The sequence below is a fragment of the Carettochelys insculpta genome, chromosome 29 (genome assembly GCF_033958435.1).
Source record: "Carettochelys insculpta isolate YL-2023 chromosome 29, ASM3395843v1, whole genome shotgun sequence".
NCBI lineage: Eukaryota > Metazoa > Chordata > Testudines > Carettochelyidae > Carettochelys > Carettochelys insculpta.
Window position 1 is genome coordinate 11,578,940 of NC_134165.1, and position 15,603 is coordinate 11,594,542.

The 15,603-nt window shown below is 49.2% G+C and overlaps 2 protein-coding genes across 5 annotated transcripts in view; one reads left to right on the forward strand and one right to left on the reverse strand.

Moving 5' to 3' along the window:
* Nucleotides 1-10,335, forward strand: part of TMEM106C (transmembrane protein 106C) — a 28,705-nt gene extending 18,370 nt beyond the window's left edge. The window contains exons 9-10 of one of the 2 annotated variants that reach the window (XR_012642819.1): nucleotides 3,636-3,703; nucleotides 10,254-10,335. The gene's annotated coding sequence lies outside the window, so the exon portion shown is untranslated. Of the gene's footprint in view, nucleotides 1-3,635; nucleotides 4,442-10,253 lie in introns of those variants that run through there. The other variant, XR_012642818.1, reaches the window with a different exon arrangement.
* COL2A1 (collagen type II alpha 1 chain) overlaps nucleotides 1-15,603 on the reverse strand; it is a 74,772-nt gene that overhangs the window by 3,999 nt on the left and 55,170 nt on the right. For all 3 annotated transcript variants that reach the window (XM_074980273.1, XM_074980274.1, XM_074980272.1), the window contains 10 exons: nucleotides 15,470-15,577; nucleotides 12,095-12,202; nucleotides 10,858-10,911; nucleotides 10,225-10,332; nucleotides 7,729-7,782; nucleotides 7,262-7,369; nucleotides 6,826-6,879; nucleotides 6,214-6,321; nucleotides 5,178-5,466; nucleotides 4,467-4,654 (listed from right to left, as the gene is read on the reverse strand). In XM_074980273.1, coding sequence (XP_074836374.1) covers nucleotides 4,467-4,654; nucleotides 5,178-5,466; nucleotides 6,214-6,321; nucleotides 6,826-6,879; nucleotides 7,262-7,369; nucleotides 7,729-7,782; nucleotides 10,225-10,332; nucleotides 10,858-10,911; nucleotides 12,095-12,202; nucleotides 15,470-15,577 — 1,179 coding nt within the window. The remainder of the gene's footprint in view (nucleotides 1-4,466; nucleotides 4,655-5,177; nucleotides 5,467-6,213; nucleotides 6,322-6,825; nucleotides 6,880-7,261; nucleotides 7,370-7,728; nucleotides 7,783-10,224; nucleotides 10,333-10,857; nucleotides 10,912-12,094; nucleotides 12,203-15,469; nucleotides 15,578-15,603) is intronic.

Genomic DNA, 15,603 nt, shown 5'->3' on the forward strand with positions numbered 1-15,603 from the left:
ACTTTTTCCTAATGTCCAACCTAAACCTCCCTTGCTGCAGTTTAAGCCCATTGCCTCTTGTTCTATCCTCAGAGGCCAAGAAGAACAAGTTTTCTCCTTCCTCCTTATGACTCCCTTTTAGATACCTGAAAACTGCTATCATGTCTCCCCTCCATGTTCTCTTTTCCAAACTAAACAAGCCCAGTTCTTTCAACCTTTTTTCATAGGTCATATTCTCTAGACCTTTAATCATTCTTGTTGCTCTTTTCTGGACCCTCTCTAGTTTCTCCACATCTTTTTTGAACTGCGGTGCCCAGAACTAGACACAATACTCCAGCTGAGACCTAACCAGCGCAGAGTAGAGCGGAAGAATGACTTCTCGTGTCTTGTTCACAACACACCTGTTAATGCATCCCAGAATCATGTTTGCTTTTTTTCCAACAGCATCACACTGTTGACTCATATTTAGCTTGTGGTCCACTATAATCCCTAGCTCCCTTTCTGCTGTAGTCATTCCTAGACAGTCTCTCCTCATTCTATATGTGTGAAACTGATTGTTCCTTCCCAAGTGGAGCACTTTGCATTTGTCCTTATTAAACTTCATCCTGTTTACTGCAGACCATTTCTCCAATTTATCCAGATCATTTTGAATTATGACCCTATCCTCCAAAGCAGTTGCAACCCCTCCCAACTTGGTATCATCTGCAAACTTAATAAGTGTACTTTCTATGCCAATATCTAAATCATTGATGAAGACATTGAACAGAACCGGTCCTAACACAGACCCCTGCGGAACCCCACTTGTTATACTTTTCCAGCAGGATTGAGAACCATTAAGAACTACTCTCTGGGTACGGTTATCCAGCCAGTTATGCACCCACCTTATAGTAGCCTCATCTAAATTGTATTTGCCTAGTTTTTTTGATAAGACTATCATGAGAGACTGTATCAAGTGCTTTACTGAAGTCTAGGTATACCACATCTACTGCTTCTCCCCTATCCACAAGGCTTGTTATCCTATCAAATAAAGCTATCAGATTAGTTTGACAAGATTTATTCATTACAAACCCATGCTGGCTGTTTCCTCTTACCTTACCACTTTCCAAGTGCTTGCAGATGATTTCCTTAATTACCTGTTCCATTATCTTTTCTGGCACTGAAGTTAAGCTGAGTGGCCTGTAGTTTCCTGGGTTATTCTTATTCCCCTTTTTATAGATGGGCACTATATTTGCCCTTTTCCAGTCTTCTGGAATCTCTCCTGTCTCCCATGATTTTCCAAAGATGATAGATAAAAGCTCAGATACCTTCTCTATCAGCTCCTTGAGTACTCTAGGGTGCATTTCATCAGGCCCTGGTGACTTGCAAACATCTAATTTTCCTAAGTGATTTTTAACTTGTTCTTTTTTTATTTCAACTGCTAATCCTACCCGTTTCCCACTAGCATTCACTATGTTGGGCATTCCTTCATCAGCCTTCTCAGTGAAGACCGAAACAAAGAAGTCATTAAGCATCTCTGCCATTTCCAAGTTCCCTGTTACTGTTTCTCCCTCCTCACCGAGCAATGGCCCTACCCTGTCCCTGGGCTTCCTCTTGTTTTTAATATATTTGTAAAAAGCCTTCTTGTTTCCCTTTATGCCTGTAGCTAGTTTGAGCTCATTTTGTGCCTTAGCCCTTCTAATCTTTCTCCTGCATTCTTGTGTTGTTTGTCTATATTCATCCTTTGTAATTCTTCCTTGTTTCCATTTTTTTTATACAATTCCTTTTTTTATTTTGAGATCTTGCAAGCTCTCCTGGTTAAGCCAAGGCGCTCTTTTTCCATATTTTCTATCTTTCCTACACAGTGGGATAGCTTGCTTTTGGGCCCTTAATAATGTCCCTTTGAAAAACTGCCAGCTCTCCTCCGCTGTTTTTCCCCTCAGTTTTGCTTCCCATGGGACCTTACCTACCAGCTCTCTGAGTTTATCAAAATCTGCCTTCCTGAAATCCATTATCTCTATTTTGCTGTTTTCTGTTCTACCCTTCCTCAGGATTGTGAACTCTATGATTTCATGATCACCTTCACCCAAGCTGCCTTCCACCTTCAAGTTCTCTACCAATTCTTCCCTAGTTGTTAAAATCAAATCTAAAAGCATGGAAAAGTCAAAATGCTCTTGTTACAAATGAGTAGGGCATGGCTCATTTTAATTATGAGGCTTGATCTCAGAAGCAGCCATGGCAAAGTTACACTCAAGTAGAAAGTTGCTATAAAAATTTCCCACAAAAATGAGCTTATTCCTAATAGCTGGGCTACAGTATAAAGCACCAGATTGACAAAGGGATTTAGATGCATAGCTCCTACTGAAATACCTTATAAAGCTGACCCCGTCATGTTCTGCTACTAACTGGCATGTGTAAGAAAAACTCCTTTGCAGATTCTACTCTACTTACCAATTTCCTCCCCCATTCCCAAAGTTAGTATGTCTGTTTATGTCAGTGTGTGAGAAATGTATTGATTTTTTCAGAAACAGGTTGGCAAATTTCTCCAGGTGTTTTGGAGTGGAGGAGGGCTGGGCGGGGGAAAAGAGAATTGAAATTTTGATGACAATTTCCACTGAGGTCCAACTGAAATGTCAACCTGTAAGCTGAGCACTTGGGTGGCTGCCCAGCTGATCAGTAGAGTGTTTATGGCCACCCGCAGTGGACAGCATGTGTTTCTATTGATGGAACACATCTCATGCATCGGCGCATATAAAATTTATTCTGCCCAGGGATGGAAAAAATTAGAGGGAACACTGGTCTCAGGCCTCAGAGAAGTAGCTGTGTTAGGCTGTATCTTTGAGAACAAGAAGTCCTGTGGCACCTTACAGACTAATAGATATTTTGGAGAATGAGCTTTCATGGGCAAAGACCCACTTCATGCATCTGATGAAGCGGGTCTTTGCCCATGAAAGCTTATGCTCCGAAATATCTGTTAGTCTATAAGGTGCCACAGTACTTCTTGTTGGTTTCAAGGCTGTATTTTTAAAGGCCAGTAATTTAGGGGGAGGAGGGCCTTGATTTTTATGGGGTGCCCAAGTTGACATCTTAAAGAAGATTGATTTTTCAAAAGGCAAGTGCTCAAGATTCCTTGAGAATCAGGTCCCTGGGGGTGAGGAGGGCTTTCAGGCTGAACCTCTAAAATCACCACTCACTTTGCAAAATGTAGGGTGTGTCGTCACAGGGCTCCCTCCCCTGTACTTAATGAAAATTGGCTTATGAATCTGAAAGTCTGAATATGCAGAACTCGAAGATGCTTTATGCAGAGCAGGTCATGTGACATACCAACTTTACAGTTACAGTATCCTCAATCTGTATGTCCTATTTTTGTGCATGTATAACTCTTGTTTGTAAAGTTAGAAATATGAAATGTGGCTCTGTCTAAATACACTAATGAGGGCCGTTACTATGCCCAGGAACCTGAATAGATGGGTGATTAAGTCAATGACCTGTGAATAGAGTTCTTTGTCCTCTGTAAGTCCAAACTGTGGCTGGTCCTAGAAAGAAATATGCAACCTGGAGGTGGAGTCCATCTTGAACCTGGTATTTTTCCCTGGGGATGGGGAGCATGGAGCAATGGGTTCCTGCCCTGTGGGGAAGCCCACTTAAGCAACGGGAAATAATCAGTCTTTCATCTTCAGCTGATCTTGGGAACTGCCTGGCACACCCTAAGAGGATACCAAGAACTTCCAAGAAGCTGTAGACCCAAGTGAGAATAAATTCTAATTTGTAGCTTTTTACCTGAGGTAAGAACCATTATTGAGGGTAAGAATTTGCACTTAAGCTTCTTAGTGGATTGGCTCTAGCCAAGTGTTCTTGTTTATTTTTATTTCATAACTTACTTTGATCTGATGATTTTCACTTAAACCTTACACTTTGTACTTAATAAAATGCTTTTGTTTATTATAACATACAATACAAATAACTGTTACCTGGTCTGGGGGTGGTGATGGGGAGAAGCAACCACTGTGGATCTCTCTCTCTCATTGATAAAGTGGGCATACCTTGTGAGCTTTCACTGTAAAACTTTTACACAGGATAAGATGGATTTGTTTGAGGTTTTGGTCCCTTTTGAGTGTTGATTTTCTAGGTGCTAAGCCCTTAGAGCTGAGTCCTGCCAGAGCTGAATTAGTTCTGTGTCTGTTGCTCTCCAGAGGGTGGTAACCCCAACTCTGTGCCTTGTTGGGCAGGAGGACCAGAGGATCTGGCCCAGCAGGACAAGGTGGTGGGAAGCCCCAGGAGCAGGAAGGCAGGCGGCAGTGGCCTAATTAGCACACTGTGGGGGAAACCCAAAGGGACTTCTGTGATTCACCCCATCACACCTACTAAATACAACGTGAAACTGGATATAGAGATAAAGAAAAGGCCTGTTTCTTCAAAGAGACAATAGATCTCTCATCCTGCCCCTAAACTGAACTCCCAACAGAGGTCAGCTCCATGGTTGGTTTGAAACATTAACCACAGGTACTCACGTGGAAACCACCGTTGATGGTTTCTCCAAACCAGATATGCTTCTTCTCCTTGGTCTTGCTGGTCCACCAGTTCTTCTTGGGAATGCTGGATGGTTTGGGATACACACATGTTTCTCCAGTCTCCATGTTACAGAAAACCTTAATGGCATCCAAGGTACAGCCCTGGTTAGGGTCGATCCAGTAGTCGCCTGCAATGGTGGAAACATGGGAGGTTAGCATCTCGGAGCTCTGGGCGCAGTTAGCACTGACGGATTCAGCAGGGGGCTGTGACAGCAGGGTGAAGGGTAGAGGGTTGGTCAGGAATCAGGTACATCAACCAAGCTGCATGTTGGAGGTGAGCCCAGGAATAGAATAGCAGCCATGCTATAGGTATGGGGTGAGATGCACAAGCATTGTGTGTGCGTGGAGAGCCCAGGGTTGGAATAGCAGGTGAGCACTGCGTGCGTCAGGAGTGAGGTGCCCTGGGAGAGAAACTTAGCAGGGAGATCTCCAGTGGAAGAGAAGAGGAGCAGGGGGGTGGGACCTGAGGTCGTCGACAGAGTGGTGGGTGGGGAACTGTGCACCGCCCCCTGCCCGGACAATGCCAGAAGGGTCGGTATTTCAGAGGAGGCTGGCAGGGAAGGATTCAGAAGCTTAACCACCCCTGTTCCCTCCTGGCTCTTGTGCTGCAAGTTCCCATGCTCAGCGCGCAACCATCTGCCTGGCACTCACCGCTCTTCCAGTCGGGGTGGCAGAGTTTAAGGTCACGGCAGGTCCGGGCGGGGTTCTTCTTGGAGCCCTCGGGGCTGCGGATGCTTTCGATCTGGTTGTTGAGGGATTTCAGAGTGGCATCGACCTCGACGTCATGTTGGCGCAGGTCACTAGAGGCCTCGTCAGCTCGCATGTAGCGCATGGGGTCAGGACCTTTCTCAACCTGGCCCAACCCAGCAAAGGCTGACATGTCAATGCCAGGACCTGGGGGGCCGGGTGGTCCAGGGGGGCCAGGGTTTCCAGGGGGACCCTGCAAGGGGAGGGGAAAAAGATGATCCTTGTTTAGAATTCAGAGCCGATCTCCATGCTGCTGCTGTTCCCATTAACGCCCCCTCTCGCCATATTCCCCCATCAGGTTCAGCAAAGGGTAAGTCGTTGAGCTGATAAATGGATTCACCAGTCTCCTGATGCTTCTCGGCTAGGAGATTTAACCAGCAATAATAGCTGCAGAGATTAGATTGGGACGAGGGAGTCACAGTTGGGGGCGGGGAACTGAGATGACAGAGCCCCTTGTGACCAGGTTAGGGACACAGAGACGCTGAGGGAGAGAGATAGATAGTGGGGGGGATGGCGTTGCTGGGGGCAGAGTGGAGTGACAGAACCAATTAGCGGGATGATGGCACAAGTTGAAAATAGAGCCACCAGGTGTGAAGCGGGGTGACGGAGTTGGGAATAGTGGAATCGCTTGGGGTAGATTAGGATGATGGAGCTGCTCAGGGTAGACTGGAGAGACTGAACTACTCAGGATGGGGGTGTGGGGTGGGGAGATTATAATTGATGGAGCTGGAGCTGTCCAGCGTGCTGGAACCATGCAGGGCGGCTTAGGGTGATAGTCACACAGTACAAATGACATCAAGGTGTGTAAAGGGTCCTGCAGCTGTTTCACAGGAAAGGCCAAGCCTTTGGTGGAGCATGGGGCTATGAGATGCCCCCTTGGCCAGCGGGTCTGAATCCTTAAGGCCCAGGCTGGCAGCTCTGCTGGGGGCATGGTACTTACAGCAGGTCCAGTTTCGCCACTACGACCGCGAGGACCAGGAGGACCAATGGGACCAGGCATGCCGTTCGAACCATCTTTGCCAGAGGGACCAACAGGGCCTGGGGGACCCTAGGAAAGATTCACAAGGAGGAGTTGAGAGACAGGCTGTGCACGAATCACATTGCAAACTCAAAGGGCTCCGTGCGCTAATGAGGCAGCCAGGCTAATTCATATAATCATGCATTGGGCACCTAGGAATTTCTGTCCTCCCTCTGCTACATGCCATGGCCACTGAGAACTCAAGTGCTAAGGAGAATCTCCATCAGCTTTTAGCACTACAGGGGCAGTGACACATAGAACAGCAATTCTGATTCCATCCAGCATAGGGAATGTGTGTGTATGCACATCTCATGACCTGACATGGGGAGTATAAATTTCTTCATCCAAGTTACTAAAATCTCCCTTGAATTTCTTCTCCTCAAAGCTTGACTGGGGACTACAACCCAACGTCCTTTTCCCCAGTAATATTATCGTTTGCGGTTTGCTCAGCTTGGCTAAGCAAGTGACTATGACGTTTCACTTGAACCTGCACCACGCTCTCCTCCCCTCCTGCACTCCGGAAACTGGACTTACCCTGGGACCAGAAGGACCAGAAGGACCAGTAGCACCTTGATCTCCAGATGGACCCTGAAAGGGGGTGGAAACAGAACCAAATGGTCATATCTCAGCAGCTGGACAGCTTCCAGCTGGGGACAGGCAATCTCCTGGCCAGCCTCAGGATTTTGAATGGTGAATTTTGAACGAGCAGCCCAATTCCATGTGAGGCTTGGCCCAGTGGTGACCCTCTCCCCACCCAGTCATGCCAAGAGAAGCTGTCAGCTTCTCACGTGCCCCAAGGCCAGAATTGAATTGTCCAGATAAGAGCAGGATTCTGCTCATGTGGCCGAGGCAGGACACAGCCCATTGCCCCAGCATCCATCCTGCAGATCACCCCTGGTGCAGCACGTTCTCTCCAGAGCCCCATGTCGTGAGCTCAGGCAGAGGATGAGGCCCTGCTGCTGAAACTTACGGGAGGTCCTGGAAGACCCTGCAGACCAGTGAAGCCTCGGTGACCCTTCAGACCTCTCTCGCCAGCCTCTCCAGCTTCACCCTTGTCTCCGCGAGGACCCTGAGGACCCTGAGAGGGGGTGAAAGAGAAGAGTTTTTAGCCTGGAGCAGGAAAAGTCAAAGGCCAGGGCATGGGCCAGTCCATCAGGCCCGGCGCACTACGTGGAGACACAACATGCAACACAATCCAGTCCAGCCGGCCAGGCATAACACGGGCCATAATGTAGAGTGCCCGCATGAACATGCCACAAGCCCAGAATGCATCCCATGCAGCTGGATGCAATGCCAAGGCTGCACATCCCACAGGAATTCCAGGGAGAAATTCCCCTCCCACCGATATACAGCAGCTGGATTTCTAGAGGTGCTGAGCACCTGCGACAGACAACAGTGGAATCAGTAGACAACATATTCTTCGTGAGGATGACTTACCGGCATGCCACGTGCGCCTGCAGGGCCGGCGGGACCCATGGGTCCTTGTGGGCCCTAGAAAAAGGTAAAGGTTGGTTAGAGGCATCGTAACAACCCTTTGAATGAGTCATCCATGCCGAGGCACTAACGTACATAAACCAGTGGACGGGAGGGGACTTTAACCTCCCCAGAAAACCATTCCTGACTTGCAAGTTGTCATGCTGAAGCCAAATAACTTCAAAACCAGATTGCAACATGGACCTGCCAAACTGAAGTGGGCATGCAAATTTGACACTAGACAGCCCTCTCCTGATGGAGACACGGGACGGCTCTCTTGTTACGAAAATAGAAGTCCCGTGGCACCTTACAGACTAACAGATTTATCAGAGCATTTCATGGGCAGGGGGTTGGGGTGCAGAGGATGGGAGGGGGTGGGGGGTGCAGAAAGGATGCTGGCCTAGGGGAAGGCTGTAGGAGGGGGTGAAAGGTCTGGGAGGGAGTTGGTGTGTGGGAGGGGATGGGGTGAGGCTCTGATGAGGCACTTTCCAAGCAGCTTCTGGCCAGCTGCACTCTCAGGCAGGATTCCCTGCCTGCCAGAAGCCTCAGCCTACTGGCTGTTTCATGTGGTTCTCTGCACTTGGGGGTGAGAGGGCAGAGCTCCACATGCTGCCCCCCACCCCCCAGCAAAAATCTCTCAGCTCCCCCTGGGCAGAAACCAGCCAATGGGAGCTCAGAAATTGTGGTGCACTGCTCCAGCTCCCTGAAAAAAATCTCAGCTCCTGTTGGCCAGTTCCTGACCACTAGGAGCTGAGAGATTTTGCTGGGGGCAGGGCCAGCATGCAAAGCTCTCCCCCTTCTGCAATGCAGAGGGACACAGGGAGCAGCCAGCTGCTTTGAGTGGAGATGCTCCCTATCATAGAGGCGGACTGCAGGCTGGATTAAAAGGCCTGATGGGCCAAATGCAGCCCACGGGCCATATGTTGCCTGTCCCTGTTCTAGACTGTGATCAAGTCACCCCTCATCCTTCCCGCTGTGGAGCTAAGCAGACCAAGCTCCTTGTTGCTATCCCTATATGGCAGGTATTTTTAATCCTTTATTTATTCTTGTGGCTCTTCTCTGAGCCCTTCTCAATTTAGCAACATCCTTGAATTGTGGACTCCAGAAATGGACCTGGGATTCCCGCAGCACTCAAAGTAGTGCAAAACCAGCAATAAAATAAATCACTTTGCTTCTACTTGAGCATCCCTGGGTTACACACCCAAGGATCACATTAGTCCTTCTAGGTGAGAACTTCAGAACTTCTCAGGGCATCTGTCCACCCCATGAATTACCCTGGAAAAGTCATGGGAATTGAGCGTCCATATGTGCCCATGTGGCTTTGATCAGATCTCGGGTTTTTTATAGAGCTGGCTGCATCCCCCTGGCTGGGGGTGATCATTTCACCACCTTTTCTGCCTGGGATGAAGGTGATTTTTTTCTGATTTATTCATTATTTGAAATTTTGCAAACAGTTCTCACTTCTACACCTGGTTTGACAGCTGCTTACAGGGAAGACACCAAACCTGCTGCTGGAGTTGTGGCAATTGGGCACCCGGACCACCTAGTACTGGATCCCTGATACCACAATGTTGCCCTTGGAATTGCGAATCAGAAACCCATTTTCTGAGCAGATTCTTCTGCTGACACAGGTGGTTCCAGCCTAGCCAGCAAAACCATTTGCTGCAATGGTCACAGACAGCAAGTGGAATAGGGGACAGCCATATGGAATGTCCAGCCCACCTGAGCTCTATGCTTCATCCCGACAGCAAAACCCTGGGCTCCACTGACTCAATGACACATGCAGATTTCAGTCCCTGGAGAAAATCACCATCGCTGTTGTACAAGCAAAATCACTAGTCCACTGACTCTGAATGATACTTTAAATGCTCTTAAATCAGGGCATTGATGCTGCACGATCACACTATCTGAGGCTGGGTCTATGCTAGGCAAAGTAAGTCGACTGCAGATGTGCAATTCCAGCTACAGCAATTGTGTGACTAGAACAGACGTATCTGCACTCGGCTTATTTGGCCGTCCCTGTCGAAGAAGGTTCACAGGAGAAACTCTCCGGTCAACGTCCCTTACTCTTTGCATCTCGCGAGGAGCACAGGGCTTGACTGTGACCCAAGAGGTCGATTTCATGCTCCCTTACTAGACACAGGAAATTGAACCCCAGAAGATCAACCCTGAGTGGGTTGATCTGGGCTAGTGTAGACAGAGCCTTGGACATACTGAGAGCATTGCCTCTGGGTGGCGCTGCTGAATACTTAGACTTCTTCCTATACGCTAGATGGTTCTCCTGAATATTCAGCTGCCTTCTGTACACTGGAGGGTGCTCGTGAAAACTTGGAGCTCTGACACTGCTCTGGGTAGTACCCTCAAATACCCAGCACTTTTTCTGTACTGTCTGGACCACCAACCTTCCCCCGTGAGACCATTCACCCTTTGCTGCCTGCCTTTGTGGCAAGGAACACTTACAGAGTCTCCTCTGTCTCCCTGTTTGCCAGTTGGCCCAACAGGACCCGTGGAGCCAGGAGGGCCAGGAGCACCAGGAGAACCAACCGGACCAGTCTCACCTCGATCACCCTGCCAGGAGACACAGACACGGCTGTTAAGGTCAAGGCACGCTCCTTGCTTTGTTGCTGGAGGCTGAGCTGCCATTTAAGGACATCACTGTTCCCTCCTACCCTGGTTCCAGAGGACATTTCTGACCTGTGTTCTGCTGGGACAGGTGAGTGGCAAAGCACTAAGGAAAGGTCTGGACGGGCCAATGAGTGCCTTTGTGCAACATGAAACTGCCCCCCCCCCCCATGGCTGGACCATGGAAGCAGCCTGGCAGGGGCTCATTCAGCTACTGGCAAAGCACAGGTTCACTTCTGTGCAAACGCAGGGTCAAGTCGCCATCCTAGGCATAGGCCCCACCTGGCCCTGCTCCCAGCAGCCACCACCTCCCAGAACATGGCATACAATGCAGCCTTGACGCTGCTCCATGGGACCTCTTACTGTGGCATCTTATAAGACACCTAAGCCCTATGTCCCTGCTCAGGAGAATAGAGATGGGGGCAAGGGGCCCTAAGATCTCGGTTGAAAACTCTCTTTTGCCAAGCTCACCTTCACACCAGCTGCCCCATCTCTGCCAGGGGGGCCGTCAGATCCAGGGGTGCCCTGGGAATGAGAAGAGGAGAAGGTGATTCCTTGAATGCCTGTAAAGGGTTAAACCCAGAGTGAGTGGGTTCTCTGTGAGAGGCAGCCTGGTGAGCCAGTGGGAGAAAAGATGTTTCGTTTGAATTGAAGCAGTTGCCTTCTGAGAGAGTCTTTGTGTGCGGCTGAAGCAGAGAGACAAAGACCAAGCTGACTGATCTTAAGCAGGCTTAATCCAGTAAATATCCTGGCCACATCATAATCAGCATGTAGATATGTAAGTAGAATGGAAATGTTTAGTTAGATGCAATCAGGTTATCTTTATTTTGGATTTGGTGTGGGACTTTCTGGGCTGGTTGATGTATTTTTCCCCTGTACTCGAACTTCAAAGCTGAATCCCAGGGGGAAGTAAATCTCTGTGCTCTAATCCTGATGTTTTTAGTTGTTTTGTTATACTCAGTAACCAAGTATTCTTATTTACTTCCTTGGTACGTTTCATCTTTTGTTTTGCTCAAACATTACTTTTTTTTAAGGCAATTATTTAATTCCTGTGCCGTTGAGGACTGCCTGCCTAAATGCATACCTAGGCCAAAAGGTCAGCTATCAGATTACAGTTTAATTTCTTCTCTTTGTTTCCAAGTCTCCCACAAGGGAGGGGTGAAGCTTGGGGTTACTCCACAGGGAGATATCCAAGTGTGCCTTCCTGGCTTTTAAGGGGATTTCTCACTTGGTGGCGGCAGCAGTTCCCCACCAGGGTTAGAGAACTTGTAACCTTGGGGAGCCTTTTTTAAGTGGTGCCTATTATTTGTAAGGGTTTTGCTGGCCCCCACTTTCTGCACGCGGAGTGCCAGAGTGGGGATTAGCCCTGACAGATGTGAGCAGACCAGACAAAGGCGCTGGCAGCTGGTGGAACAAAGCTTCCCATGCAAGGCTTCTGTGAGTTCTAGGACCGGACAACAAGGAACCAGGGCATGAGGACTAGTGGGGTCACGTTCCTGGCCCTCCCCCCGAGGAGAGGGATCTGGGTTACACTGGGGAAAGGGAATCCATACACTCCAACAGGCAGCCATCACCAGAAGAATGGGATGAGGTTGAAGCATTAGAAGTGGCACTGATTCACACCCCAGCCTGGGGGCTCTTAGACTGTGAAACTGCATCTTCCTTTGTTGCCAGGCTGTCATTACTCTGAGCCAGTTTTGTTGCTTACCTCGCGTCCAGGTTCACCGGGAGGACCAGTCAGACCTGGGGGACCCACAGGACCAGGTGGTCCTCTGTCACCAGCACCTCCAGGGGCTCCTTGTTTGCCAGGTTCACCCTAAAACAGAAACAATCCAAGTGAGCTGATTCCCTCACAGCACAGGGGTCACTTTGGCACAGTCACTGTCTTGACAATTAACCCCACCCAGATCAGGATTATAAGGCCACGTCTACGTTACCTGGAAGATCAACCCACTCAGAATTGATCTTCCGGGGTTCGATTTCGCGTGCCTGTTAGGCACACAGGAAATCGACCTATCAGGGGTCGGCAGTTGACCTCTTGTACCCATTCCTCAGTGAGGATGGCCAGGTAAGTCAATTGCACATAAGTCAGATCTAGCTATGCAATTGCCATAGTTAGAATTGTGTCTCTGCAATTGACTCACTTTCCTAGTGTAGCCCAAGCCGAAGAAAGCCCAAAGCTAACCCCGTGAATTTCTGACCCAACTCAACCATTGACCTCAGTGGGCTTTGGAGCTGGCCCGAGCATCCTGCCTGCCTGAAAGTTTGCAAAGAGGTTCTCCTGCTGGAGAATGGTTTATTCTCAGGCCAGCCACTTGTGAAATCGGCCACTTAAGACAATGGCTGGCACTGCCCTGCCAATGGAGAGGCTCCCTTGTTTCGGCCGGTGTGTCTCTTGTGACATGGACTCCAAAGATGCTGCGTTCAGTAAGCCTCAGGGAGCCTCTGGGCCCAGGGTTGTGTGGAATAGGAGCTGTTGGAAATAGTCCATCGAAGTAGGTTTTTGGCCAGTGGAAACAATCAAAGGACATGCTGGAGACACACGTGAAAAAGTGCAGCATCCGTGTCAACACTTGGGAGAACCTTGCGCCCAGGTCCATCCCCAGTGGAGAATGGTAATCCATGAGGGAGGGGATGGGGAGCAATTGGAAAGGTCCCACCGCAGTGCAGACGAGAAGAGGCAGAAGAAAACAGCATCAAAAACTGTTCCACGCCCCTCCAACAGCTCCCAAGACCAGCCCCTTCTGTGATAAGACCTGCGGCTCCAGAATCAGGCTGGGCAGCCATCAGTGCACTCACAAACAGGAGGGTGACAGGAAGCCGCCATCCTCCTCGTTATCGAGTGACCGCCAAGAAGGGGTTTTGGACACAAAATTGGGGGTTTTAATGCAACAGCTTCATTCACCAAAACTGTTTTTGGCAGAAAAATCTGAATTTTCCCTCAAAAAACTGAAAGTCTGTCAGAGAGTGCAACAGCGAGTGGGGGGAGCAGCTGGCTTTTTTCCCCACTGCCTCTAATAGCGTTCAGTGTTGATGCTGAGGGGGGCAACTGAATTTAACACAGATCAGACCCAGAGGGGTGCTGAGCGTTGCTGGGGCACTCTTAACTTCCTCCCATGGCTTCTCAGGACTCAGCACCTTCCTGATCAGACCCTGGACAAACGTAACATGCAGGAGCTGTGTGAAAGCTCAGCCAAGATACAGTCAGATTCTCCACTGATTGGCACCTTGTGGCCAGGCAAGCTGCGTGCAAAGTGTAACTGTTGTGAGTTAGTGCGTTGCACGGGTGTTGGTGACAGCACCAGGAGCCAGGCAATGGAGAATGGGGGCCTCTAACATAATGGTGATCCCCATACAACTAATGGCTTGTCTGCACGTGGAGTAACCCTGCAGTGATCAATCCACTGGCCTTTGATTTATTGGGTCTGCTTAGACAAGATAAATTAACCTCTGAGCTCTCTCCCGTCGACTCCAATGCTCCACCAGGAAAAGTAGTCAGAGTCGATGGGAGAGCAGCCCCCATCGACTTGGAAGACACCGTCGTTAAGTACATTGATTTCAGCTGTGCTATTCACATAGCTGAAGTTGCGTAGATTAGCTCAACGTGTGTGTGCGCGTGTGCGTGCGTGCATGTGTATACATGTGCTAAAAGCTGGTGAGGTTTAGAACAGAAGTGTGTCCAGGTTTTAAAAATATGCATAAAACCATAAGAACAGCCATACTGGGTCAGACCAAAGGTCCAGCTGGCCCTCGAGCCTGTCTTCTGATGGTGGCCAATGCCAGGTACCCCAGCGGTAATGAACAGACCAGGTAATCATCATGTAATCTGTTGCCCATTCCCAGCTTCTGGCACACAGGGGCTAGGGACACCGTTCCTGCCTATCCTGGCTAATAGCCATTGATGGACCTATCCTCGATGAATCCACATATATCTGTGCTATAAGCCCAGTCCTAGACACTTCTAGGCATGGAGCTGACAAATGCAGATGAGGTGAAATTCAACACAAAGCCTAGGGACCATTCCAGATGTTCGCAAGCTCCACACAAGGATGAGAGTGGTGCACAAATTTTGCGTTATCCCTCAGCACAGGGGTGAATTTCCTCCCTGGTGTGTTAGTGAGTCAGTTTTTCATCAGCTCTCTTCCCCAGAGCTCATCCCAGACTTAAAATCTCCATGGTTCACAAGGAGGTGGGGATGCAGGGCAGAGTTAAGGATGTTTGTGGGACCTTCATGCTGAATTTTCTGATTTATCAGTGTTGAATTGTTTTAAGCTCCACAGTGCTAATAAGGTTGTTTTTGGTTTAAAATTCCCTCTCATCTCAATGTGTTTTTCTTACCCAAGGCTTCCTGACTTGGGAATCATGAACACATCTAGACATTTCATGATCAACCTCCCTTTCTTTATGGCTCTGTAGCAGAGCTGTCTCCCAGCATTATCTCATGTCACAAGGCCTCTGCCTCAGCTGGCTGCTCTGCCGAACAGGCATGATGTGGGTTTACAGGAAACAAATTAATGCTGAACTCACGATACCCAGCCAGGTGAGTAAAGCTCCTAATTATAGCCCGTCACAAAGATCTGAGGCAAACATTACCGAAATTAGACCCCTGGTGAGATTACCTGGGTTAAGTCAGTGACAACTTCCTTGTCTGAAGTGGCCCGCAACGGACACAACCGCCCGTTTATTATGGCCCACTGGGCCCTGATTGGCCTGTGCCTACTTCTGGCCTTTCTAGGAGCCTGGCGCTGCAGTTCTCACTGGTTTTGCCATCATGAGAGGCCTCTCTAGGCAACACCTGGCGGAGGGCTCTTCCCTTCCAGCAGGTCACCTTTTTTAGGGAAGGGTGCACCATGGTGGCAGAGAGCAAGACATGTCTGAGATGCTCCTCCACAGGCTGACGGTAAGGTAGGAACCCAGAACCATGGCTCTGCCCCAACCCTCTCACTTAACTCTCTCAGCACACGCATTTCATTTCACCTCTACAGAGAAACAAGCTGTACAAAGCCACTGCAGCTGCAGGGCACCAGGGACTTGATGAGCTTGGGTTCGACTGGCTTTGATGTTGCAAGGTAAAGCTACTTACCGAGGGGCCGGGCAGCCCTGGGAAGCCTCTTTCACCGCGCTGGCCGGGAAGACCAACAATACCTCGCTGCCCAGCCAAACCCTGAGGACCAGGTGGCCCATCGGGACCCTGGAAAACACAGACACAGGTAAAAT